The following is a 25,462-nucleotide window of genomic DNA, read 5'->3' as shown; positions in this document are numbered from 1 at the left end:
TTCCTCAACATCTGTTGAGCAAGAAAACCACAGAAGCATTCAGCTGACAGTAACATCAGTCAGCTGAGTACTGAATACTTTTTATTTAAGTGTTTTAGTCGCAGAGTTCTTGAACAGTGTGGTCAAAGTTTAAATGTTAAAAAAGGAGAACATATTCAGATGTCTTACTGTTTTTAAAGTGGGCGTTTCTGTAGAATGACAGAAAACATAAATGTAATTAAACATACCTGATAATTATATAAATGTAATAAAGCAGTTTTTGAGGAACAACAGCTGCTTCCTAAAGTCTTATCGCAGGTTTCCACTCGTTTAGATGTCGACACGATGGTGTGAGACGCATCCTCTCTCTTCACTGTCCGTGATCGATATATTATTGATTATCAACTGTGTTATATGTGGTCAGCATTTAAGATGTGTTTTTAAAATCTAAAACAACTTATAAAGGATTTATGATAAATAATATGATAAATTTTTTATCCTCTACTTTATTTTAGGTTCTGGGACCAGAAGAAAAACATAAAGCTGTTTTAAAAGTTTCTATTTGAGATGAAGTTGTAAAAGGAGAAGAAGAGATGGAGCAAACAGAGGGAGCACCTCCTCCTCCTCCTCCTCCTCCTCTTCCTCTCCCTGCTGAGCATGATACAGACTGTGGTGAGAAGGCAGATGACGCACCAGAGACTAAGGAAGAGCTGACGAAAGATGGAGATGAGTCATTACACAAAAATCAAGGAGGTCAAACATCCATCTCAGAAAAACAGATGACTGCAGATGAGAAGTGTTCAAAGGGAGGTGTTCAAGATGAACTGCTGAGACAAGAAGCCAGCGGTTGGCCTCGTAGACCTCCCTCCACTTTCCCTTCCCAGGTTTACGGGTCAGCCAGTGGGCATGTGGCACATGGTCTTCTTTCTCCTTCACTCAAACAATTGGTCCTAGGGTCCAGACCTAGCAAAAAATCGAAAGGACAAGTGAATATACGACCTGCCCCACGCCCATCTACATCAAACTGGAATAATGTCCCTAGTACATTACCTGAACTGGCATGCGCAGGATATTCTCCTTCTCCTTACATCCCATCTTCTTCCTCTAGTTTTGATTCATCTGATGAGTTAATCCTTGGAGAGAGTAAGAAAACGTATCCCACTGCAGCAGATGCTACACCAGGACACAGTCAGGATGATACCAGGAGAACTGAGCTGTATGAAACAGCTGGTCCATCCACCTTTCAGCCCTCCACCAAAGAGGACAAAGATTCAGGCTTTGCTAGTTTTTATGACAGAGCACATCGTCCTCTTCAACGTATCCAATCCTATCACATTCCACCTTCCAGCAATCAGTCCATCCTCAATCCTGCATTCCAGCATGTTCCATTATCTTTATATGGGATGTCTATACCTAAACTGACTGCTGCTACTGACTTTTCTGACTACACGTTAGCTCGACCTTCACCTGGTCTACTCAGAGAAACGGTGATGAAGACTCTCTCCACTGCAGCAGACCCTACACCAGGACACAGTCAGGATGATACCAGGGAAACTGAGCTGCATGCAGCAGCTGGTCCATCCACCTTTCAGCCCTCCACCAAAGAGGACAAAGATTCAGACTCTGCTGCATGTTATGACAGAGAAAAGGGAGTTGAGTTATCTAGTAGCACATTGAATGTTCTTGATAAACTGCCAAGACAAGAAGTCAGCGGTTTGTTTTCCAGATCTGCCTCCACTTGCTCTTTCCCTGTTTATGGATCATCCAGTGTAATCAGGGGGGATGGTCTTCCTTTTCCTTCACTCAAACATAAAAGTAGGCTCAAAGCATCTTCCCGGTTGTCCGCTATAGAAAAATTGTCCAGACCAGTGCCTTACAATACTTACGCAGGCGCGTTATATGTTTCCCCTTTTTCTTCGCCTACATCAAACTGGAATAATGCCCAAAGTCCATATATACCATCATATGAAAGGGCACACACAGAACATTCTCCTTCTCTTAACATCCCACCCATTGAACATTTACCTACCGACTCGGATTGGAGAATGGGAAAACAAATGGGAGCTTCCCCTTGTTTTCATTCAGCTGATGAGTTAATCCTTGGAGAGAGTAAGAAAACGTATCCCACTGCAGCAGATGCTACACCAGGACACAGTCAGGATGATACCAGGAGAACTGAACTGTATGAAACAGCTGGTCCATCCACCTTTCAGCCCTCCACCAAAGAGGACAAAGATTCAGACTCTGCTAGTTTTTATGACAGAGAAAAGGGAGTTGAGTTATTTGGTAACACAGTGGATGTTTATGATAAACCGCCAAAAATAATTATAAACAGTACGCCTCATGTTAAACCATGGACTAAAAACAGTGCCCAGGATCTCAAAGTATCCATCAGTGGAGAAAAACAGAAAGAACAGGCCACCCACAATGTACTACCTCAACCAGGACTGTTATATGAAGGATTAGTCGGAGCACATCGTCCTCTTCATGGTCTCCAATCCTATGACAATCCACCTCCCAGCTATCAGTCCATACTCAAAAGTGCATTCCATTTTCCACGTTCTTCCTACGCGTCCACCGCTGGAGCATATGCTAGGCCAGGACACAGTCAGGATGATACCAGGGAATCAGCCAGTCCAGGGAAGCTATTACTTGGAACATCAGGCAGTGGATATTGTCTGCCTGGTTCCAGTTCAACACAATTACACTCTGACCCTCAAAAGCCTGAATGTAGTGCCAAAGGACAAATGTTTCCACCTGCTACTGCTGGGAACTTCTCAACTGAAAACCTTCACCTCAAACAGCATTCACCTCTCTCTCGTTCTAATCACACATCCTCACTGAGTCAAGTACCCTCTGCTAAGAACAGCACCTTAACACAGGCTGAATACGTGTCCAACATGTCATTGGACTTATCTACGAAGCATCCTACAGCTGCTACAGAGTCCTGTAACTACACGTTAGCTCGACCTTCACCTGGTCCACTCAGAGAAACAGTGATAAAGACTCTCTACACTGCAGCAGATGCTACACCAAGTCAGATTCAGGATGATACCAGGGGAACAGCCAATCCAAGGAAGCTATTACTTGGAACATCAGGCAGAGGATATTTGATGTCTGGTTCCAGTTCAACACAAATACACTCTGACCCTCAGAAGCCTGATGGTAGAGCCAGAGAAGAAATGTTTCCACCTGTTACTGTTTGGAACGATACTCAAGTTCAAAGGTATTCACTTCTCTCTTGTTCTTATAACACTTCCTCAATGAGTGAATCTTATTGTGACACTTCTAAACGCAGCAAAATAAAGTCAGCTGTGAAACATAAAAGAAAATCAAAAATCCAAATCTCCAGAAGGAAGAAGAAATCAAAGAAATCTTCCCCTGGTGTTGCTTCTACTGTTGATCACTCTGACTACATGCTAACTCGACCTTCACCTGGTCCACTCAGAGAAACAGTGATAAAGACTCTCTCCACTGCAGCAGATGCTACACCAGGACACAGTCAGGATTATACCAGGAGAACTGAGCTGTATGCAGCAGCTGGTCCATTCCTTTTTGAGAAATACAACTGGTGGAGCCCTTATGTCTACACAGCAGAAAGTGCAGAAAATAGATCTGAGATAATGTCTGTGCAGTCTGAAAGTGCGTCAGGAGCTGAAAGTGATGCACAGATGGATATGGAGACATCTCTAACAGATGTGAAGTCCTCAGCCACAAACACCTTGTCAACTGTGTCAGCTGTTCAATCCTCCCTTCAACTACCAGACTTCCAGGTTCAATCAGAATTTTCCGACTTAGATCTAGAGTTTCAATACAATTATCAGAACCGTAACTTCTCTACTACTGTCGAGACTGCAGGAAGTGGAGAAAATATAAATGACAAGCCTCAACCGTCTGAATGTGAGGCAGGAGGTGACGATGACGTCTTGGTTAAAATGGAGGCTCCTGTTACAGCTGTGAGCTCCTCAGCCACAAACACCCAGCCGACCCGTCCTCACCTCCAGCTGTCCTCAGATCCTGGTTGGAGTCAAAGAGGCTCCAGCTGTTTGCCTCGTTCTCACAGCGTTCCCTCACTGAGTCAAATAAGCTGTGCAGAGAACAAGACCTTCAGACCATCACAGAGCTTACCTGACATGCTGTTAAAAAGCAGCTTTGAGGAGTTTACACCTGATATCACTGTTGATGACAACGATGAAAGCTACCGGTTCCTGTGCTCCTGCCCAGGCCTGTACCAGTGCAGTGTGACGGGCCTGGTGTTCCACATGGAGGGAGAAGGGGACGTGGTTTACAGGATTGTCTCTTGGGACAGGAGGCTACTGGCCCAACATCACAAGAAGCCTGCAGGACCCCTGTTTGACATCAAATGTCTGCAGCAGTCTGTGTGTCGGCTTCATCTCCCACACTGTGAGATCCCATCCACAGCTGGATGTCCATTCTTGTCAGTCGCTCACCTGAATGATGAGGGCATCGAGTTCATCCCCCCTCATAAGATAACAGACACTCATGTGATCATCAACATCTCAGGGTTTTCTGCTTTCGGTAACGTCAAGGATGAAGACTCACCTCCTGAGCCGGTCCGAGCGCTGGTTCTGCTGTTCTACAGGCCTTTGTCTGATCAAAATCTCACATCATTCCTGAATGTGTTGATGCTTCCGAGGAATGTCGTGGTCCGGGATGTGCGACGCACCAGAAAGAAATTAGTTGGAGATGAGCTCTACATAGAGACGTCCTCACACTGTAAACTGCTGCCAAAGCAGGAATACACACTGTCCACTTGTCCTGAAGACGACTCAGTTCTAGTTCAACCGAAAGATGCAGAATTTGATGAGGAGTCCTATGACAACTACATCCCGTCATTCCAGGTGACGTTAAAAACAATCATGTTGAATATGAAGGTGCTTCTGAGAGACACCAACAGCTCTCACATTGTGTGGCAAAGAGAGGTTTGTCTTCCGTCTGCTGGACTAAAGAGACCCTGTGTGCAGGGCAGCTCAGTCCAGATTCTGAAGGACATACGGAGCAGCTTCATCGAGGGGATATCAGGACCTGTTCTCAAGAGTCTGCTGGACAAACTGTTTGAGAAAAAGGTGCTGACTGATTCTGAGAGGGAGTCAGCGGATGACAAGCACAACAGAGAAGACAAAGCTCGTTTTGTTATCGACACAGTGAGGAGGAAAGGTGAAGCTGCCAGTTTAGAGGTGATAGAGTTCCTCCGTGAGGTCGACCCCTTCCTCTGTAAACATCTTGGCCTGATAGTCATCTGAATGAACAGGTGATACCATCAGAGCAAACCCATTTTCCCAGAACTCTGACCTCCTCCCAAACCCTGAACTTCAACTTCAATCCCTGTACCCTGAGTTTAAATTTGGAGAAAAAGTCAGAAATCCAAGCTCAAACCAAGAATCCTGACCTAAAATACAGAGCTCTGACTTCAATCCCAATACTCCAACCTTTTTCCTAGAACTCTGACCTTCCTTACAAAATTCCGACCCCAATCCCAGAACCCTGAGTTCAAAGTCATAATCTGGAGGATATAATCAGAACTCAAAGTCCAAAACCAGAATTCTGTCTTCAATCCTTAAACTACAACCCTTTTCTGAGAACTCCGTCTTCTTTCCCAGAACTCTCAGTTCAAGGTAAGAATTAGGAGCAAAAAATCAGAAGTCCACACCCAAAACCAGAACTCTGAATTCAATACCAACATTCTAACCCTTTTCCAGAACTCCGACTTCTTCTTTTGAACTCTGACCCCCTCTCACCACAATCCACGCTTAAACCCAGAACCCAAACTGTTTTCTCGGAATTCTGATCTTCCTCCCAGAACTCCGACCCCAATCCCAGGACCCTGAGCTCAAGATCAGAACTCTGAGAACAAAAGTCAGAATTGTAGATATGGACAGTTTTTAAATGTTGAATCTATTTAATATTTTTTAACTAATGAATCTTTATGACATTTTTAACCTGATATCTTGAACACAGTCTGTTTAACTGTTATGATGTTTATCAACTGATTCTTTGATCACTGAGTCTTCGTTGTTTGATTTCAGCACTTCTGTCTCTTTATTTTCTTACATTCTGTGTTTGTTGCTGTCGTGTTGCGTTCTGTAAAGTCCCCAACAAGAACCAGGTGTCTTTAAATCTGAACTCCAGCTAAAATCTAATGGGACTCCTCAGGTACAGCAGGTAGAGCGTCTGTATTCAGGTAGCCCTTTTATTTAGATGTCACTTATTGTCAGTAGTGTCAGTAACACTGTGACTCTGCAGCTGAGTCACATTGATTCCAGGTGAGATCATGACCTCATGTGGGTGAAGAGAAACAACACTGTTCAGCCTGGTGTGAGTCTTTAAATTCATCTTAAAGGAACTTAATGTCCCTCCTCTTATTCTGTTGTACAATAAATGATCTCATCTTACTGTGTCTCAAAATAACAGCTGTCTTTAGTTGATGTTATACCTTCATCAGCCAGCAGGGGGAGTCACCTGCTGGTTAATAATGTGAGAGCTGTTTGGACCGAGTCAGAACTTTACTGTCATGAAACCAGATGAGTGGCTTCTGTTTAAAACACTGCTCTGACAAATAAGCACATGTTAATGATTTTATATCATGTTTATGTATGAATGTAAAAGTTAATATCCTTTAGTACTAATATTGTTTAAGTCTCAGGTGTTGGATGATTTGTTTCCAGTGGGTGAAAAAGGAACAAAAAAAGGAAAGCAACCATGTTTTTGTACATGAGTATCATTGTTACTGTATCACTGAATATTCATGTCAGTAAATACTCTCTAATATTGAAACTGACGTTGATCTAAAAGTGCATTTTTTGTTGGACTGTAAGATTGAAATTTGTCTCATTTTGGATACAGAATAATTTACATTCATGAATATTTATGAAACTGAATTGAAGACATTTTAAGGCTGTTTAAAGGATCTGTGCTGTCATCAAACCTACAGGAGGATTTATTGGTGCATCATGGATGTATTAAGAGATTTGTAGTTGTGCATTAAAGTCATTAAGTGGTAACACCATCTGTAACCCAGTACTCAGTAAATCACACCAGATTTGAACGAAAGGTTGTCTCAGTTCAGACCTCAGGTGAAATGTCTGTTGTAATTTCTATTAAAGATATCTGGTCTGTTTGTTGAGTGTCTGCTTGGCTGGTCTGAACAAACAACAGCTGGATGTAAATCTCTCGGTAGGCCCAAAATCTGTTGTGCCAAATAATTCATCCACCTCGTGAGTTCCTTTATGAAACTTTGATGTGAAACACTGACCAGCTCACGTTGTGGGCTGTTGTGATTGAAATTGGAGAACTTCACATTCACTAACACTCATCTATGCTGAAAAAACACGTGGACGCACTTATTAAGTTTGATTTCAAGACCTTCAGGGTAAACCCTGTTTCTGGTTCATATTCTGGCCTGATGTGACTCATTTAACTCCATATTTCTGATATTAGCTACAAGTCGCGGCAGATAAATGGACAAAATTTTATTTTTCAGCACTTGAATGAACCGTTTATGCTCGTCATTGTGAATATCAGGTCACAGTCAGGACACAAACAAACAAACTGTGACAGTAATCACCAGCTCATACTTTATTTGACTGAATGTATCTGTCGAAGTCCCACCACCCACCCATCAGAACATTTTGAGAACTGCAGCATAAATCTCTGCATTTTGACAGAACCAATGAACAATTAGGAAATTATATCAGTGCCAGCAAATAGATGAAAATTAGACTCAAATTCTGGCAGAAGACAAAGAAGAAGTTACAAATATGGCCAATGTTGACTTAACGGTATTAAACTGATTTAATCTTATTTCTATGCTAAAAAGTACTGACACCAGTAACACTATAATGACCATCATTAATAAATGGTACATTTATAGTTAATCAAACTTCAATTAACAGCGATTTCACTTTTAAGAAGCAACAAAATGCTTTATAAACCATTTATTTGAAGTTGTTTATTGAGAAGTTGTTTATAAAACTGTAGATCATTCATAAATAATATGTAGTTCATTTATCAACAATTACTTAATACATGTTTTATGAATAATTTCATTGTTTCTTAACAGTGAAATTATTTAACTAAATCCAGTTAACTATACATTTACTATTTATTTATGATTATTATAATAAAGTTACTATAAAGTATAAAGTTTTTGTTTTATTTGCTAAAATTGTCATTATGATCTGACAGTAGAATCAGACACAGGTCAACTGTCTGTGGCTCTACCCAGTGGCCATAATTGATTTGGGGGAATCCACCTTTCTGGCTAAATACAACCAATCAGAGCCAAGGAGAGTGTCTGAGAAGTGTCAATCATTCTGGTGCCTACCTGCTGGCAAAGTGCCTGCTCTCACCTGGTCAGATAAGCTCCCTCTAGAGTTCTCAACGGGCCTGAAAATTACAACCCGACCCGACCCGGCACGCGGGTTTTTAAGCCCGAACCCGACGCATCCTGACACACCAGCATGAATTGTCTGCCCGAACCCGGCCCGAACCTGACCCCCCCCACGCGCCTGCATTGTTGTCCTCATACACTTGTTATCGTAACTTTACGCAGCAGCGTCAGGTCCACGTCTGCCCCTCCCCATGAAGCAGGCAGCCAGACTCTTCATCACAAGTGAACAGCGATGATTGATAACAAACAATAGGTCTATATAATTTACAACCTGTAAGAAATGTGTTTTATGAAATGTGTTTTATAAAAAAGGAAGCCCGAGGCCCAACCCGACCCGGACCATTTGCGTATTTTTTTTTGGCCCGAATTCGGTCCAAACGGGGTCTGGTCGGGTTTGTCGGGCCAGGCCGACCCGTTGAGAACTCTAGCTCCCGCTCAAACTGTAAACAGTGGCAGAGAACAGACAACAACAACAGAGACTAATGCCCCACCATTGCCCACGTCAAAGAGAAGACATAAGTAGATTGATGAAGAAAGCAGTGTAAAAACAAAGAACTGGACCGAGTCAGAGAGAAAACTAGGATAAATATCTGAGCATCATTTCAGAGGTGGAGGAGCTGCAGGATCTGTAAGGACTTTTCTGCAGGACAGGTAAGGACCCCTGCTTGTTGTATGTTTCATTCTATGTTTTAACCACGAAGCTGAGTAATACTTGCAATAGCGTATATCACTTAGCACTTTAAGATTATATCACTTTGAGATTTGTTTAAATGTAAAGTGCATTACAAATTAAATGTATGATTATTATTATTATTGTTATTATAATATCGCTGTACAATGTTGCTGTCGAGCTGAATTTGTTTATAGAACTAAAGTTCATGCTTCAGAAAGGCAGCATGGTGATGATGATCACCTGAGTGATTACCTGATAACTTTGTCTACAGCGATGTGAGGAATATTGTTTGTTACTCTGGATATCTACAGTGATCTGCATGAGGCACTCCTTATTGTAATAGAGCTGAACAGTGAGGTTCCGGAAGTTAAAATGCCATTCATATTCTGCATAGAGATTTCGATCATTGGCCATAATGTCGTAACCATCCAAAGTAGACTCACCACGAGTTATCAGACTGTCAAACGATGACATATGATCCTGTAGAAGCCACAAGTCCGTATGATATTAACCTTGTTTTAAGAAAAACATGCTTTATTTGCGATGTCATGCAGAAGTACTACACTACCCACAATCCTATAGTGTAAAAGCGACGTATCTGATTGGTGGAGCTTGCTGTTACCATGGAAATGTTTACAGAATCTGCAAATTTCATGTTAGCTCGTTACTGCTAACACTGAACTCTACGATCGTTTACCAGCCTCCATGATTTCACTTTCTGACCTGCTGCGTTCATTTAGAGATGAGGATAAGAGTTTCTGAAGGGTTCAGCTGAACATGAAATTTGCGGGTTTGGTAAACATTTCCATGGTAACAGCGAGCTCCACCAATCAGAGACATCGCTGTTACATTCACAGTGGTTTATGGATGAGTAGTTCCTTTATTCTTAAGATAATTATGTACACAGTCTTGTACCTTTGCTTTTTTCTCTGTTTTCCAAAATTTTTTTTGTGCCGAATTTAATGTTTTTTGGTCATTATTCATCTCCTAGCTGATTGGCTTGGCTCCAGGCCTAAAACTCTTAATATACAGATTTTATGAAACGTCAATGGAGTAAATGAATGGCAAATTCACTTCCGGAGCCAGAGCCATTAAAAAAGAAGTGGGCGGTCACTGTTGAGCTCTATTTAGTTGTATTGGTCAGAAATAGAACAATCAGGGCTTATCAGGGCTGTTGTTGTTATTTTGAATGCGCCATCTTGGTTATCTGGCTTCCTCTGTTACCATGGTTACAAGCCTGCTCGTGCATGGCAGGCTCCTCTGTGGGAGGGGCTTTGAAGGACTGACCTGTTAGCGGTATTATTCAAATAAGTCCACTTTATTCTCAAAACTCCAGACTGCAGCTTTAAGTGATGTTTAAATGTCATTATTAAACTAAAGGGTGATTTAAGGGTGGGTATATGCTTTAACACCATAAACTCGGCACTCACTCCAACACATAGAAGTCCAGTGGTTGTGGTTCCGTCAGCGCTGAAAACTCACAGCAAAATCACCCCGACAGGAAAACAACACAGAAAGTATAAATATAGTGTTACCAGGTCCGCCCCCTTCACTGAGGAAATGTGTCAGTTACCATCACACATGAGCAACACTGATGGAGGAATCTGTGCGTAAAAGTCCGCCTGCGTCCTCTGACAAGATCCAAAGAGGGACTACAGCTGTCCGAACCGACCGGTGAAGAGAACACACCGAACTCAGAGAGACTCCTGAAGACGGTAAGAGACAACACTGACGGCTACACACACACACACACACACACACACACACACACACAGTTACTTCACAGACTTTTATTTTTACAGGATGACTTTGTCTCTGGTCGTACGACAGATTTAGAGAGAACTGGACTATGTTAACTGGTCCACCGAACGCGTCTGTGGTTGTTATGTGGTTTTCCTGTTGATCCGTTTTATTTCATCATCTTCTGTAAAAACCAGCAGCTTTGATACAGCGACTGAACGTTAGACATGTTTCCTCAAACAGGAGCCAAAACGCAGTTCAGCTCTGTTTGGACAGAGAAATCCTGAACAAAGAGGCATGTCCGAGGAGAACTACGTCATCACTTCCTCAACATCTGTTGAGCAAGAAAACCACAGAAGCATGCAGCTGACAGTAACATCAGTCAGCTGAGTACTGAATACATTTTATTTATAAGTGTTTGAGTCGCTGAGCTCTGGAACAGTGTGGTCAAAGTTTAAATGTTAAAAAAGGAGAACATTTTCAGACATCTGTCCTTTTTAAAGTGGGCGTTTCTGTAGAATGACAGAAAACATAAATGTAATTAAACAAAACATTATATCAATGTAATTAAAGCAGTTTTTGAGGAACAGCAGCTGTTTCCTAAAGTCTTATTGCAGGTTTCCACACATTTAGATGCCAAAACGATGGTATGAAACGCATCCTCTCTCTTCTAGTGTCAGTGATCAATATATTATTGATTATCAACAGTGTTATAAGTAGTTAACATTTAAGATGTGATTTTAAAGTCTAAAACAACTTTTAAAGGAATTTATTTTTCAATCCTCTGCTTTATTTTAGGCTCTGGGACCAGAAGAAAAACTCAAAGCTGTTATAAAAGTTTCTATTTGAGATCGAGTTGTAAAAAGGAAAAGAAGAGATGGAGCAAACAGAGGGAGCACCTTCTCCTCCTCCTCCTCCTCCTACTCCTCCTCCTCCTCACCCTGCTCAGCATGATACAGACTGTGGTAAGCAATCAGATGACTCACCAGAGACTGAAGAGGAAGAGCTGACGAAAGATGGAGATGAGTCGTTACACAAAAATCAAGGAGGTCAAACTTCAGTCTCAGAAAATCAGATGACTGCAGATGAGAAGTGTTTAGAGGAAGGTGTTCAAGATGAACTGCCGAGATCTGCCTCCTCTTCCTCTTTCCCTGTTTTTGAGTCATCCAGTGTGATCAGGGGGGGTATTCTTCCTTCTCTTTCACGCAAACAAAAAGTTGTTGTCAAAGGGTCCAGACCTGAAAAAAAATCAAAAGGACAAGTGACTCACAATATACCACCTTCCCCAGGCCCATCTACATCAAACTGGAATGATGTACCTAGAATATTATGTAAACATGCATCTGCAGGATATTCTCCTTCTCCTTACATCCCTAGTTTTGATTCTGGTGAGTTAATCCTTGGAGACAGTAAGAAAACATATCCCACTGCAGCAGATCCTCCACCAGGACACAGTCAGGATGATACCAGGGGAACTGAGCTGTATGCAACAGCTGGTCTGTCCACCTTTCAGCCCTCCACCAAAGAGTCCAAAGATTCAGACTCCTATGCATTTTATGACAGAGAAAATCGAGTTGGTAGCACAGTGGGTGGTCATGGTATACCGCCAAGACAAAAAGTCAGCAGTTTGCTCCCCGGAACTTTCTCCGCTGCCGTTGTTTACGGGACACCCAGTGTGTACAGGGGGGATGGTCTTCCTTCTCCCTCACAAAAACAACGGCTCAGCACTGTTTTCCAAGGGTCCAGACCTAGAGAGAAATCGAAAGGACAAGCGACTCACAATATATTTTCCTCGACTACATTAAACTGGAATAATGCCCAAAGTCCGTATATACCATCATTTGAAAGGGAGCCCGCAGGATATTCTCCCTCTCTTTACATCCCACCCATTGAACATTTACCTACCATCTCTGATTGGAGAACCAGAAAAAAAATTGGGGCTTCCTCTAGTTTTGATCCAACTGATGAGTTAATCCTTGGAGAGAGTAAGAAAACGTATCCCACTGCAGCAGATCTTACACCAGGACACAGTCAGGATGATACCAGGAGAACTGAGCTGTATGCAACAGCTGGTCCATCCACCTTTCAGCCCTCCACCACAGACGACAAAGATTCAGACTTATTTTATGACAGAGGAAAGGGAGTTGAGTCATACGGTAGCACAGTGGTTGGTCATGATAAACCGGACCCAGGCCTGTCAAATGAAAGGTGGGCCATAGGATATTCTCCTTCTCTCTCCCATCTCCCATCCTATGACAACCAATGTAGCTCTCAGTCATCCCTCCATCTTCCATTCTCAGACCATCATCTATTCTCTTCACAATATGCGAAGTATGTACCTAAGGTGACTGCTGCTACTGATTCCTCTGACTACATGTTAGCTCGACCTTCACCTGGTCCACTCAGAGAAACAGTGATGAAGACTCTCTCCACTGCATCAGATCCTACACCAGGACACAGTCAGGATGATACCAGGAGAACTGAGCTGCATGCAACAGCTGGTCCATCCACCCTTCAGATCTCCACCAAAGAGGACAAAGATTTAGACTCATTTTATGACAGAGCAAAGGGAGTTGAGTCATACGGTAGCACAGTGAATGTTCGTGATAAACTGCCAAGACAAGAAGTCACCGGTTTGTTTTCCAGTTTTGCCTCCACTTGCTCTTTCCCTGTTTATGGATCATCCAGTGTAATCAGGGGGGATGGTCTTCCTTCTCCTTTAGTCAAAAATCAAAAGAGGCTCAAAGTATTTTCCCAGTTGTCTGCTGTAGAAAACTTGACTGGACCAGTGCCTTACAATGCTGACCCAGGCCCGTTATATGTTTCCCCTTTTTCCTCGCCTACATCAAGCTGGAATAATGCCCAAAGTCCATATATACCATCATATGAAAGGGCACACACAGAACATTCTCCTTCTCTTAACAACCCACCCATTGAACGTTTACCTACCGACTCGGATTGGAGAATGGGGAAACAAATGAGAGCTTCCACTTGTTTTTATTCAACTGATGAGTTAATCCTTGGAGAGAGTAAGAAAACGTATCCCACTGCAGCAGATGCTACACCAGGACACAGTCAGGATGATACCAGGAGAACTGAGCTGTATGAAACAGCTGGTCCATCCACCTTTCAGCCCTCCACCAAAGAGGACAAAGATTCAGACTCTGCTAGTTTTTATGACAGAGAAAAGGGAGTTGAGTTATTTGGTAACACAGTGGATGTTTATGATAAACCGCCAACAACAATCATGAACAGTACGCCTCATGTTGAACCATGGACTAAAAGCAGTGCCCAGGATCTCAAAGTATCCATCAGTGGAGAAAAACAGAAAGAACAGGCCACCCACAATGTACTACCTCAACCAGGACTGTTATATGAAGGATTAGTCGGAGCACATCGTCCTCTTCATGGTCTCCAATCCTATGACAATCCACCTCCCAGCTATCAGTCCATCCTCAAAAGTGCATTCCATTTTCCACGTTCTTCCTACGCGTCCACCGCTGGAGCATATGCTAGGCCAGGACACAGTCAGGATGATACCAGGGAATCAGCCAGTCCAGGGAAGCTATTACTTGGAACATCAGGCAGTGGATATTGTCTGCCTGCTTCCAGTTCAACACAATTACACTCTGACCCTCAAAAGCCTGAATGTAGTGCCAAAGGAGAAATGTTCCCACCTGCTACTGCTGGGAACTTCTCAACTGAAAACCCTCACCTCAAACAGCATTCACCTCTCTCTCGTTCTAATCACACATCCTCACTGAGTCAAGTACCCTCTGCTAAGAACAGCACCTTAACACAGGCTGAATACGTGTCCAACATGTCATTGGACTTATCTACAAAGCATCCTACAGCTGATACTGATTCCTCTGACTACACGTTAGCTCGACCTTCACCTGGTCCACTCAGAGAAACAGGACTGATAACGACTCTCTCCACTGCAGCAGATCCTACACCAGGACACAGTCAGGATGATACCAGGGGAACTGAGCTGCATGCAGCAGCTGGTCCATCCACCTTTCAGCCCTCCACCACAGACGACAAAGATTCAGACTCTGCTAGTTTTTATGACAGAGAAAAGGGAGTTGAGTTATCTGGTAGCACATTGAATGTTCTTGATAAACCGCCAAGACAAGAAGTCACCGGTTTGTTTTCCAGTTTTGCCTCCACTTGCTCTTTCCCTGTTTATGGATCATCCAGTGTAATCAGGGGGGATGGTCTTCCTTCTCCTTTACTCAAACATCAAAAAAGGCTCAAAGCATTTTCCCGATTGTCCCCTACAGAAGAATTGTCCGGACCAGTGCCTTACAATGCTTACACAGGCCCGTTATATGTTTCCCCTTTTTCCTCGCCTACATCAAGCTGGAATAATGCCCAAAGTCCATATATACCATCATATGAAAGGGCACACACAGAACATTCTCCTTCTCTTAACAACCCACCCATTGAACGTTTACCTACCGACTTGGATTGGAGAATGGGGAAACAAATGAGAGCTTCCTTTAGTTTGTATTCATCTGATGAGTTAATCCTTGGAGAGAGTAAGAAAATATATCCCACTGCAGCAGATGCTACACCAGGACACAGTCAGGATGATACCAGGAGAACTGAGCTGCATGCAGCAGCTGGTCCGTCCACCTTTCAGCCCTCCACCACAGACGACAAAGATTCATACTCATTTTATGACAGAGGAAAGGGAGTTGAGTCATACAGTAGCACAGTGGTTGGTCATGATAAACCAGACCCAGGCCTGTCAAATGAAAGGTGGGCCATAGGATATTCTCCTTCTCTCTCCCATCTCCCATCCTATGACAACCAATGTAGCTCTCAGTCATCCCTCCATCTTCCATTCTCAGACCATCATCTATTCTCTTCACAATATGCGAATTATGTACCTAAGGTGACTGCTGCTACTGATTCCTCTGACTACATGTTAGCTCGACCTTCACCTGGTCCACTCAGAGAAACAGTGATAAAGACTCCCTCCACTGCATCAGATGCTACACCAGGACACAGTCAGGATGATACCAGGAGAACAGCCAGTGCAGGGAAGCCATTATTTGGAACATCAGTCAGAGGACATTTTCTGTCTGATTCCAGTTCAACACAAATACACTCTGACCCTCAAAAGCCTGACGGTAGAGCCAGAGAAGAAATGTTTCCACCTGTTACTGCTGAGAACTATTCAACTGAAAAGCCTCTCTTTGCACAGTTGTCATCTCTCTCTCTTTCTTATAACCCATTCTCACTGAGTGAAATACCCAGGACCTTAACACAGGCTGAATACATGTCCAACATGTCATTAGACTTATCTACGAAGCACATACCTAAAATGACTGATGATACTGACTCCTCTGACTCTGATTGTGACACTTCAGAACGCAGCAAAATAAAGTCAGCTGTGAAACATAAAAATAAATCAAGAAGCCACAGCTCCAGAAGGAAGAAGAAATCAAAGAAATCTTCCCCTGGTGTTGCTTCTACTGTTGATCAATCTGACTACACGTTAGATCGACCTTCACCTGGTCCACTCAGAGAAACAGGACTGATGAAGACTCTCTCCACTGCATCAGATGCTACACCAGGAAACAGTAAGGATAATAACAGGGAAAATGAACTGCATGAAACAGCTGGTCCATCCACTTTTAAAATACCAGACAATATGAGTAAATCTCCTGCAAAATTATCCGACTTAGATCTAACTTTAGATACTATGGAAGAATTGAGCTGCAGCCCTATATTCTACACTAAAGGTGAAGAAAGTAGATCTGAGATAATGTCTGGGCATTCTGATGACGCAGCTGACAGTGACGTCCTGGTTAAAGTGGAGGAACCTGTTACAGCTGTGAGCTCCTCAGTCACAAACACCCAGCTGACCCGTCCTCACCTCCAGCTGTCCTCAGATCCTGGTTGGAGTCAAAGAGGCTCCAGCTGTTTGCCTCGTTCTCACAGCGTTCCCTCACTGAGTCAAATAAGCTGTGCAGAGAACAAGACCTTCAGACCATCAGAGAGCTTACCTGACATACCGTTAAAAAGCAGCTTTGAGGAGTTTACACCTGATATCACTGTTGATGACAACGATGAAAGCTACCGGTTCCTGTGCTCCTGCCCAGGCCTGTACCAGTGCAGTGTGACGGGCCTGGTGTTCCACATGGAGGGAGAAGGGGACGTGGTTTACAGGATTGTCTCTTGGGACAGGAGGCTACTGGCCCAACATCACAAGAAGCCTGCAGGACCCCTGTTTGACATCAAATGTCTGCAGCAGTCTGTGTGTCGGCTTCATCTCCCACACTGTGAGATTCCATCCACAGCTGGATGTCAATTCTTGTCAGTCGCTCACCTGAATGATGAGGGCATCGAGTTCATCCCCCCTCATAGGATAACAGAAACTCATGTGATCATCAACATCTCAGGGTTTTCTGGTTATGGTAACGTCAAGGATGAAGACTCACCTCCTGAGCCGGTCCGAGCGCTGGTTCTGCTGTTCTACAGGCCCCCAAATGATCAAGATCTTGAATCTCTTCTCAATGTGTTGATGCTACCAGGTAACGTCGTGCTCAGTGATGTGCGGCGCACCAGGAAGAAACATGTTGGAGATGAGCTCTACACAGAGACATCCCCATACTGTGAGTTGCTGCCAGGGCAGGAATACACACTGTCCACTTGTCCTGAAGACGACTCAGTTCTAGTTCAACCAACAACAACAAAATTTCACAGTGACAACTATGACAACTACTTTACATCATTCCAGGTGGATTTGGAGAAAATCCTGAAACATATTAAAGTGTTTCTGAGAGACCCCAACAGACACAGTGTCTGGGAGAGACGAGTTTGTCTTTCATCTGCTGGACTAACAAAGTCCTGTAGACAGAGCGCTCTGAATCTGCCTTCACACGAGAAGCTGTTTGACATACGGAGCAGCTTCATCGAGGGGATATCAGGACCTGTTCTCAAGAGTCTGCTGGACAAACTGTTTGAGAAAAAGGTGCTGACTGATTCTGAGAGGGAGTTAGCAGACGAGATGCAAAACAAAAGAGACAAAGCTCGTTTTGTTATCGACACAGTGAGGATGAAAGGTGAAGCTGCCAGTTCAGAGATGATCGAGTTCCTCTGTGAGGTCGACCCCTTCCTCTGTGAACATCTTGGCCTGATCTGAAGCTCAACAAACAGGTGATGCAGGCAGAACCTGTCGACCCGGTGTTTACAGAGAAGGGTTTCCAAAGAACTTCTTTTCTGGTACTCTGAAAGCCTTTCCCAAAACTTAGAGCTCAAACCCAGAACTATAACAACCAAACCAGAACCCTGACCTCCTTCACAGATCTCTGACCTTAATCCCAGAACTCTGAGTCCAAAGTAAGAATAAGGAGAAAAAAGTCATAACTCCAAGCCCGAAGCAAGAACTCTGACCTCAATCCCAGGACCCTGAGTTCAAAGTCAGAACTCTCAGAACAAAAGTCAGAATTGTAGATATGGACAGTTTTAAAATGTTTAATATTTTTTAACTAATGAATCTTTATGACATTTTTAACCAGATATCTTGAACACAGTCTGTTTCACTGTTATGATGTTTATCACCTGATTGTTTGATCACTGAGTCTTCGTATGTTTGATTTCAGCAGTTTTGTCTGTTTATTTTCTTACATTCTGTGTTTGTTGCTGTCATGTTGCGTTCTGTAAAGTCCCCAACAAGAACCAGGTGTCATTGAATCTGAACTCCAGCTAAAATCTAATGGGACTCCTCAGGTACAGCAGGTAGAGCGTCTGTATTCAGGTAGCCCTTTTATTTAGATGTCACTTATTGTCAGTAGTGTCAGTAACACTGTGACTCTGCAGCTGAGTCACATTGATTCCAGGTGAGATCATGACCTCATGTGGGTGAAGAGAAACAACACTTTTCAGCCTGGTGTGAGTCTTTAAATTCATCTTAAAGGAACTTAATGTCCCTCCTCTTATTCTGTTGTTCAACAAATGATCTCATCTTACTGTGTCTCAAAATAACAGCTGTTTTTAGTTGATGTTATACCTTCATCAGCCAGCAGGGGGAGTCACCTGCTGGTTAATAATGTGAGAGCTGTTTGGACTGAGTCAGAACTTTACTGTCATGAAACAAGATGAGAGGCTTCTGTTTAAAACACTGCTCTGACAAATAAGCACATGTTTCTGATTTTATATGTTTATGTATGAATGTAAAAGTTAATATCCTTTAGTACTAATATTGTTTAAGTCTCTGGTGTTGGATGATTTGTTTCCAGTGGGTGAAAAAGGAACAAAAGAAGGAAGAAAACATGTTTTTGTACTGAGTATCATTGTTACTGTATCACTGAATATTCATGTCAGTAAATACTCTCTAATATTGAAACTGACGTTGATCTAAAAGTGCATTTTTTGTTGGAATATAAGATTGAAATTGTCTCATTTTGGATATGGAATAATTTACATTCATGAATATTTATGAAACTGAATTTAAGACATTTTAAGGCTGTTTAAAGGATCTTTGCTGTTGTCAAACCGACAGGAGGATTTATTGGTGCATCATGGATGTATTAATAGATTTGTAGCTGTGCATTAAAGTCATTAATGTATTAATAGATTTGTAGCTGTGCATTAAAGTCATTAATGTATTAATAGATTAGTAGTTGTGCATTAAAGTCATTAAGTGGTAACACCATCTGTAACCCAGCACTCAGTAGATCACACCAGATTTGAACACAAAGCTGTCTCAGTTCATATTTCAGGTGAAATGTCTGTTGTAATTTCTATTAAAGATATCTGGTCTGTTTGTTGAGTGTCTGCTTGGCTGGTCTGAACAAGCAACAGCTGGATGTAAATCCAGAATCCAAATAATGCATCCACCTCGTGAGCTCCTTTATAAAACTTTGATGTGAAACACTGACCAGCTCACGTTAAACACTGTTTCTGGTTCATATTCTGGCCTGATGTGACTTTAACTTCATATTTGTGATATTGGATGCAAATCTTGGCAGATAAATGGACAAAAATGTCTTTTTCAGAATGAACCATTTTTGCCCATCATGTGAATATCAGGTCACAGTCAGGACACTCGAAACAAACTGTGACAGTAATCACCAGCTCATACTTTATTTGACTGAATGTATCTTCAACAGACAAGTTTCAGTCTAATGACTGATGTATGACTGCACTTTAATTACATTGAAGGTCCCATTTGCAGTGTTGGGGAAGTTACTTTTAAAAAGTAGTGTTTACTCGTTATTCGTTACTTCTTAAAAAGTAATCCCTTACTTTACTTAGTTACCCTCTATGGAAAGTAACTTTTTACGTTACTCGTTACTTTTACGTTACTTTTTTGGTGCTTGACTTTGGGCAGAACCCATCTCATTTCCTAAATGTGTATAGGCCACATAAAGTTCTACTATGGAGGACATAACAGGTATTTCTTTTGTGCTCTTTATTATGAAAAACAGAGCACTTGACAAGAAACAACAATACAAACAATAGTACCAAATATTAAGCCTCGACGCATCTTATGGGCACAAAACACATGAATACATAACTCTTACATTAAACAGGCTACACTGAAATTGGTGCAAAGCTATAGTGCAAATTGACTTGACATATCATCATTTCCCCGGGGATCTTGAGCTACAAGCTTCATGTTAGCATGTTTCACTTTCAAATGCTTGGGGAGGTTGGCTGTTGAGTTTACAGCAGTGGAGAAAAGTTTCTGGCAGGGCACAGTGTACACCTCACACTCAAATTCTTCCTCTTATTTTGAATCCGTTCGAAATAATGGAAATACCTCCATCCCTCAAAAGTTACCGTTGGTTGTGGTTGCTCCGCCGCGCTTGCCATGATGACTGATTGCTCTCCGCATGCTATTGCTAATACCAGCCTCAGTGTGGAATGAGAGCCTGCATCTATTGCGCAAGCGCGCAGCTGAGGCAGTGTCGCTGTCAAATCTGTCCCTGGGAAAAGTAACGTTGTGCCCAACTGAAAAAGGAACTACATTTCGTTACCATATTTTCAGTAGTAACGCGTTACACTACTTTTCAATATATTTAAGTCAACATTGGACATATTTGTAACTTTTTCTTTGTCTTCTGCTAGTATTTGAGTTTATTTGCTGGCGCTGATATAATTTCCTAATTGTTCATTGCTTCTGTCAAAATGCAGACATTTATGCTGCAGTTCTCCAAATGTTCTGATGAGTGCTGGGGGGACATGTTGACCCTATATATTTCTAAAGTCCTGGCTCCGGTCCTGTCCCCTCGGTCCTGTTGGTGCAGGCGTGTCAGCAGATCGTTGAGCATTTGCAGGAACAAGGAAGTTGAGGAAGTCTGAGTCGGGCTGTGGCAGAACTCCAATCAGTTCGTCTAGAATGGGTTCAAACTTTATAGTACCGTGATCGAACATCACCGTTCATTAACCCAAGTTTTATTCTTCAGGCTCTCTGAGGACGTTCCGACAAAAAGGAGTCTGCTGCGTTCAGGAGTCCGGGGGAAGAGGTTGTTAAAACACACACATACGAAGTATATATATATATATATATATATATATATATATATATATATATATATATATATATATATATATATATATATAGCGTTTTTTTCAACGGAGTCTGGTGACTTTCTCCACTGACTTTTTACTGTGTTTGTAAAATTTGACATGTTGACCGTCAGTGTGTTATATTATTTGATTAATTTGGTTTAAATGTTGAAATCAGTTGAAACAGTGAATTCAATCAGCCGTTGGTCGGTAAGACGGACATCAGACACGGAAGGAGGCTTTTACAGGCGATGCCGCGACAAACTGACAGTTTTTACAAGGAAAGAAACATCTTAATGTATTTTATTTAATGCCGACTTTAAAAGAAGGTGCCAATGATTTAGAATTAACTGTAGCTGTTACACAAAGTTGATTAAGTTTCTCCTCGTGATGCAACAACTCTTAAAATCACACGATTTGTTGAGGGAGTCTGGGGTATTTTCTGCACTTCTTGTAACACCTGTATCAAGTAGATCACAACAGGTGAATAATTTGAATAAAAAAAGACGGTGCACACCTTAGAGAGAGAGAGAGAGATTTACATGGTCAGTGTACAGAGAGACTCGGACTCGAGCTGGCATGGACTCCACAAGTTAGTAAAAACCTGCTGACTCATGTTGTTCAAATGTGGTTTGAGAGTCTTCTACAAAACGTCTTGTCAGTTTGACTGTTCATGAGAAATGCAGTGATTTTCTTTATTTCCAAATTGATCCATATGTTTCATATTTCAGTGTAAAGTGGAGAATATGCCACTTTTATTTTTAGTGGATCCACAACAAAGAACATTGGAACATGGACCAGAATCAGCGTGCATATTTAATTCAACCCAAGCACATGTTATGGACTCTTTAAGGAGTGTCAGACTCTTTACAATCACAGTATTTGGAGTTAAACAGTTGATTGATTGGTGATTTATGAGTAAAATTAATGTGACATTTTCTGCTTTGTGTTTTTCAGGGCTGTTTTCAGAAAATCTGCTGCCTGCTAGAAGAGAACCATGTTAGAATCGCTCCACTTTGCGTTCCCCAGGCCTCCCGTCTACAGATCTCCTTCCTTTCCCGTCTTTTTTTACCCTGGAAACAGAAAATATAAAAAAGAGATGTCCGGCTCCGGGTATGTTAAAGATGAGTTACGTCAAAGTGTAACCCTTTCTCATGATCATGTAAGGCAACTCGCACAGATGCTCTATGAAATAGCAGATGAACTCTCAAAAAATGATCATATCCGTTTGATGCGTGCATTGCAACCTACTCCTCCGATCACCTACTTTATCTTACTGCACAGGCCCCATAACACCCCTATTGCTCGCCATTTACTCCATTTTCTACTCCAGAGTTTACTCTGTCCTTTACCTGTTTTCACAAGGAATTATGGGAGTGACCAGCGTGCTCTGGAGGAAATGGAGCAACAGATTATATCACAGAATAACTGGGCTGGAGCCGTCCGGCCAGGTGGTTCTCACCTCCTACCTGCTCCAGAAAACATCCAGAGCAGAAGAAGCTCCAGCTGTAGTTCTCAAGAATTATCAGACCAGATCTCTCCAGATCCTCTGGACACAGATTACGACGATGGCCTCAGGTTGCTGTATGAATACATTCATACAAGAGGTGGAGAAAATAGAGCTGCGCAGTCTGAAGGCACGTCAGCAGGTGACGATGACGTCCTGGTTAAAATGGAGGAACCTGTTACAGCTGTGAGCTCCTCAGTCACAAACACCCAGCCGACCCGTCCTCACCTCCAGCTGTCCTCAGATCCTGGTTGGAGTCAAAGAGGCTCCAGCTGTTTGCCTCGTTCTCACAGCGTTCCCTCACTGAGTCAAATATTATCTGCAGAGAACAAGACCTTCAGACCATCACAGAGCTTACCTGACATGCTGTTAAAAAGCAGCTTTGAGGGGTTTACACCTGATATCACTGTTGATGAGGATGATGAAAGCTACCGGTTCCTGTGCTCCTGCCCAGGCCTGTACCAGTGCAGTGTGACGGGCCTGGTGTTCCACATGGAGGGAGAAGGGGACGTGGTTTACAGGATTGTCTCTTGGGACAGGAGGCTACTGGCCCAACATCACAAGAAGCCTGCAGGACCCCTGTTTGACATCAAATGTCTGCAGCAGTCTGTGTGTCGGCTTCATCTCCCACACTGTGAGATCCCATCCACAGCTGGATGTCCATTCTTGTCAGTTGCTCACCTGAATGATGAGGGCATCGAGTTCATCCCCCTTCATAAGATAACAGAAACTCATGTGATCATCAACATCTCAGGATTTTCTGGTTATGGTAACGTCAAGGATGAAGACTCACCTCCTGAGCCGGTCCGAGCGCTGGTTCTGCTGTTCTACAGGCCTGCAGATGATCCCGATCTTGAATCTCAGCTCAATGTGTTGATGCTACCAGGTAACGTCTCGGTCCGAAATGTGCAACGCACCAGGAAGAGCTTAGTAGGAGATGAGCTCTACATAGGAACATCTCCACACTGTGAGTTGCTGCCAAAGCAGGAATACACACTGTCCACTTGTCCTGAAGACGACTCGGTTCTAGTTCAGCCAACTACAGCAAAATTTCACAGTGACAACTATGACAACTACTTTACGTCATTTGAGGTGGATTTAGAGAAAATCCTGAAACATATTAAACTGTTTCTGAGAGACACCAACAAACACAGTGTCTGGGAGAGACGAGTTTGTCTTTCATCAGCTGGACTAACAAAGTCCTGTAGACAGAGCACTCTGAATCTGCCTTCACATGAGAAGCTGTTTGACATACGGAGCAGCTTCATCGAGGGGATATCAGGACCTGTTCTCAAGAGTCTGCTGGACAAAATGTTTGAGAAAAAGGTGCTGACTGATTCTGAGAGGGAGTCAGCGGACGACAAGCACAACAGAGAAGACAAAGCTCGTTTTGTTATCGACACAGTGAGGAGGAAAGGTGAAGCTGCCAGTTTAGAGGTGATTGAGTTCCTCCGTGAGGTCGACCCCTTCCTCTGTAAACATCTTGGCCTGATAGTCACCTGAATGAGCAGGTGATACCATCAGAGCATGTTGACCCCAAACCCATTTTCCCAGAACTCTGACCTCCTCCCAAACCCTGAACTTCAACTTCAATCCCTGTACCCTGAGTTTAAATTTGGAGAAAAAGTCAGAAATCCAAGCTCAAACCAAGAATCCTGACCTAAAATACAGAGCTCTGACTTCAATCCCAATACTCCAACCTTTTTCCTAGAACTGTGACCTTCCTTTCAAAATTCCGACCCCAATCCCAGAATCCTGAGTTTAAAGTCAGAATCTGGAGGAAATAATCAGAACTCCAAATCCAAAACCAGAATTCTGTCTTCAATCCTTAAACTACAACCCTTTTCTGAGAACTCTGTCTTCTTTCCCAGAACTCTCAGTTCAAGGTAAGAATTAGGAGCAAAAAATCAGAAGTCCACACCCAAAACCAGAACTCTGAATTCAATACCAACATTCTAACCCTTTTCCAGAACTCCGACTTCTTCTTTAGAACTCTGACCCCCTCTCATCACACTCCACGCTTAAACCCAGAACCCAAACTTTTTTCTTGGAACTCTGATCTTCCTCCCAGAACTCCGACCCCAATCCAAGGACCCTGAGTTCAAAGTCAGAACTCTGAGAACAAAAGTCAGAAATGTAGATATATGGGGCGCCGTTTAGCTCAGTTGATCGCGCATCCCCTGTGCCAAGGCTCTGCAGCGGACCTGGGTTCGACTTCCGGCCCGGGTCCCTTTGCTACATGTCATTCCCCCTCTCTCTCTCCCTGTTTCCTGTCATATCTCCAGCTGACCTATCAATAAAGCCATAAAAAGGCCAAAAAGAAAATATAAAGAAAAAAGAATTGTAGATATGGACAGTTTTTTAATGTATAGCTATCTGATAAATCTTTATGACATTTTTAACTAAATATCTTGAACACAGTCTGTTTCACTGTTTTTATGATGTTTATCAACCGATTCTTTGATCATTGAGTCTTCGTATGTTTGATTTCAGCAGTTTTGTCTCTTTATTTTCTTACATTCTGTGTTTGTTGCTGTCGTGTTGATTTCTGTAAAGTCCCCAACAAGAACCAGGTGTCATTAAATCTGAACTCCATCTAAAATCTAATGGGACTCCTCAGGTACAG

General features: G+C 42.6%; 4 protein-coding genes across 5 annotated transcripts in view; 3 read left to right on the top strand and 1 right to left on the bottom strand.

The window, feature by feature from the left end:
• The window catches only part of LOC115569907 (uncharacterized), a 40,358-nt gene that overhangs the window by 12,348 nt on the left and 2,548 nt on the right, over positions 1-25,462 (bottom strand). Inside the window, exon 1 of one of the 2 annotated variants that reach the window (XM_030398126.1) lies at positions 10,636-10,758. The exons of the other annotated variant lie outside the window; for it this stretch is intronic. The gene's annotated coding sequence lies outside the window, so the exon portion shown is untranslated. Of the gene's footprint in view, positions 1-10,635; positions 10,759-25,462 lie in introns of those variants that run through there. 2 annotated transcript variants of the gene reach the window in all.
• Positions 3,801-5,243, top strand: LOC115569830 (NACHT, LRR and PYD domains-containing protein 1b allele 2-like). The gene has a single exon (XM_030397994.1). It carries the CDS (start codon positions 3,915-3,917, stop codon positions 5,241-5,243), a length of 1,329 nt encoding a protein of 442 aa, XP_030253854.1. The 5' UTR covers positions 3,801-3,914.
• LOC115569901 (uncharacterized) lies at positions 15,872-18,143 on the top strand. The gene has a single exon (XM_030398117.1). The coding sequence runs from the start codon at positions 15,958-15,960 to the stop codon at positions 17,956-17,958; it is 2,001 nt and encodes a 666-aa protein (XP_030253977.1). The 5' UTR covers positions 15,872-15,957; the 3' UTR covers positions 17,959-18,143.
• Positions 22,699-25,149, top strand: LOC115569919 (NACHT, LRR and PYD domains-containing protein 1b allele 2-like). The gene has a single exon (XM_030398151.1). It carries the CDS (start codon positions 22,729-22,731, stop codon positions 24,337-24,339), a length of 1,611 nt encoding a protein of 536 aa, XP_030254011.1. The 5' UTR covers positions 22,699-22,728; the 3' UTR covers positions 24,340-25,149.

The sequence above is a fragment of the Sparus aurata genome, chromosome 19 (assembly GCF_900880675.1).
Source record: "Sparus aurata chromosome 19, fSpaAur1.1, whole genome shotgun sequence".
Classification (NCBI taxonomy): Eukaryota; Metazoa; Chordata; class Actinopteri; order Spariformes; family Sparidae; genus Sparus; species Sparus aurata.
The sequence above is the reverse complement of the archived record's forward strand: the minus strand, read 5'-3'. Positions and strand labels throughout refer to the sequence as shown.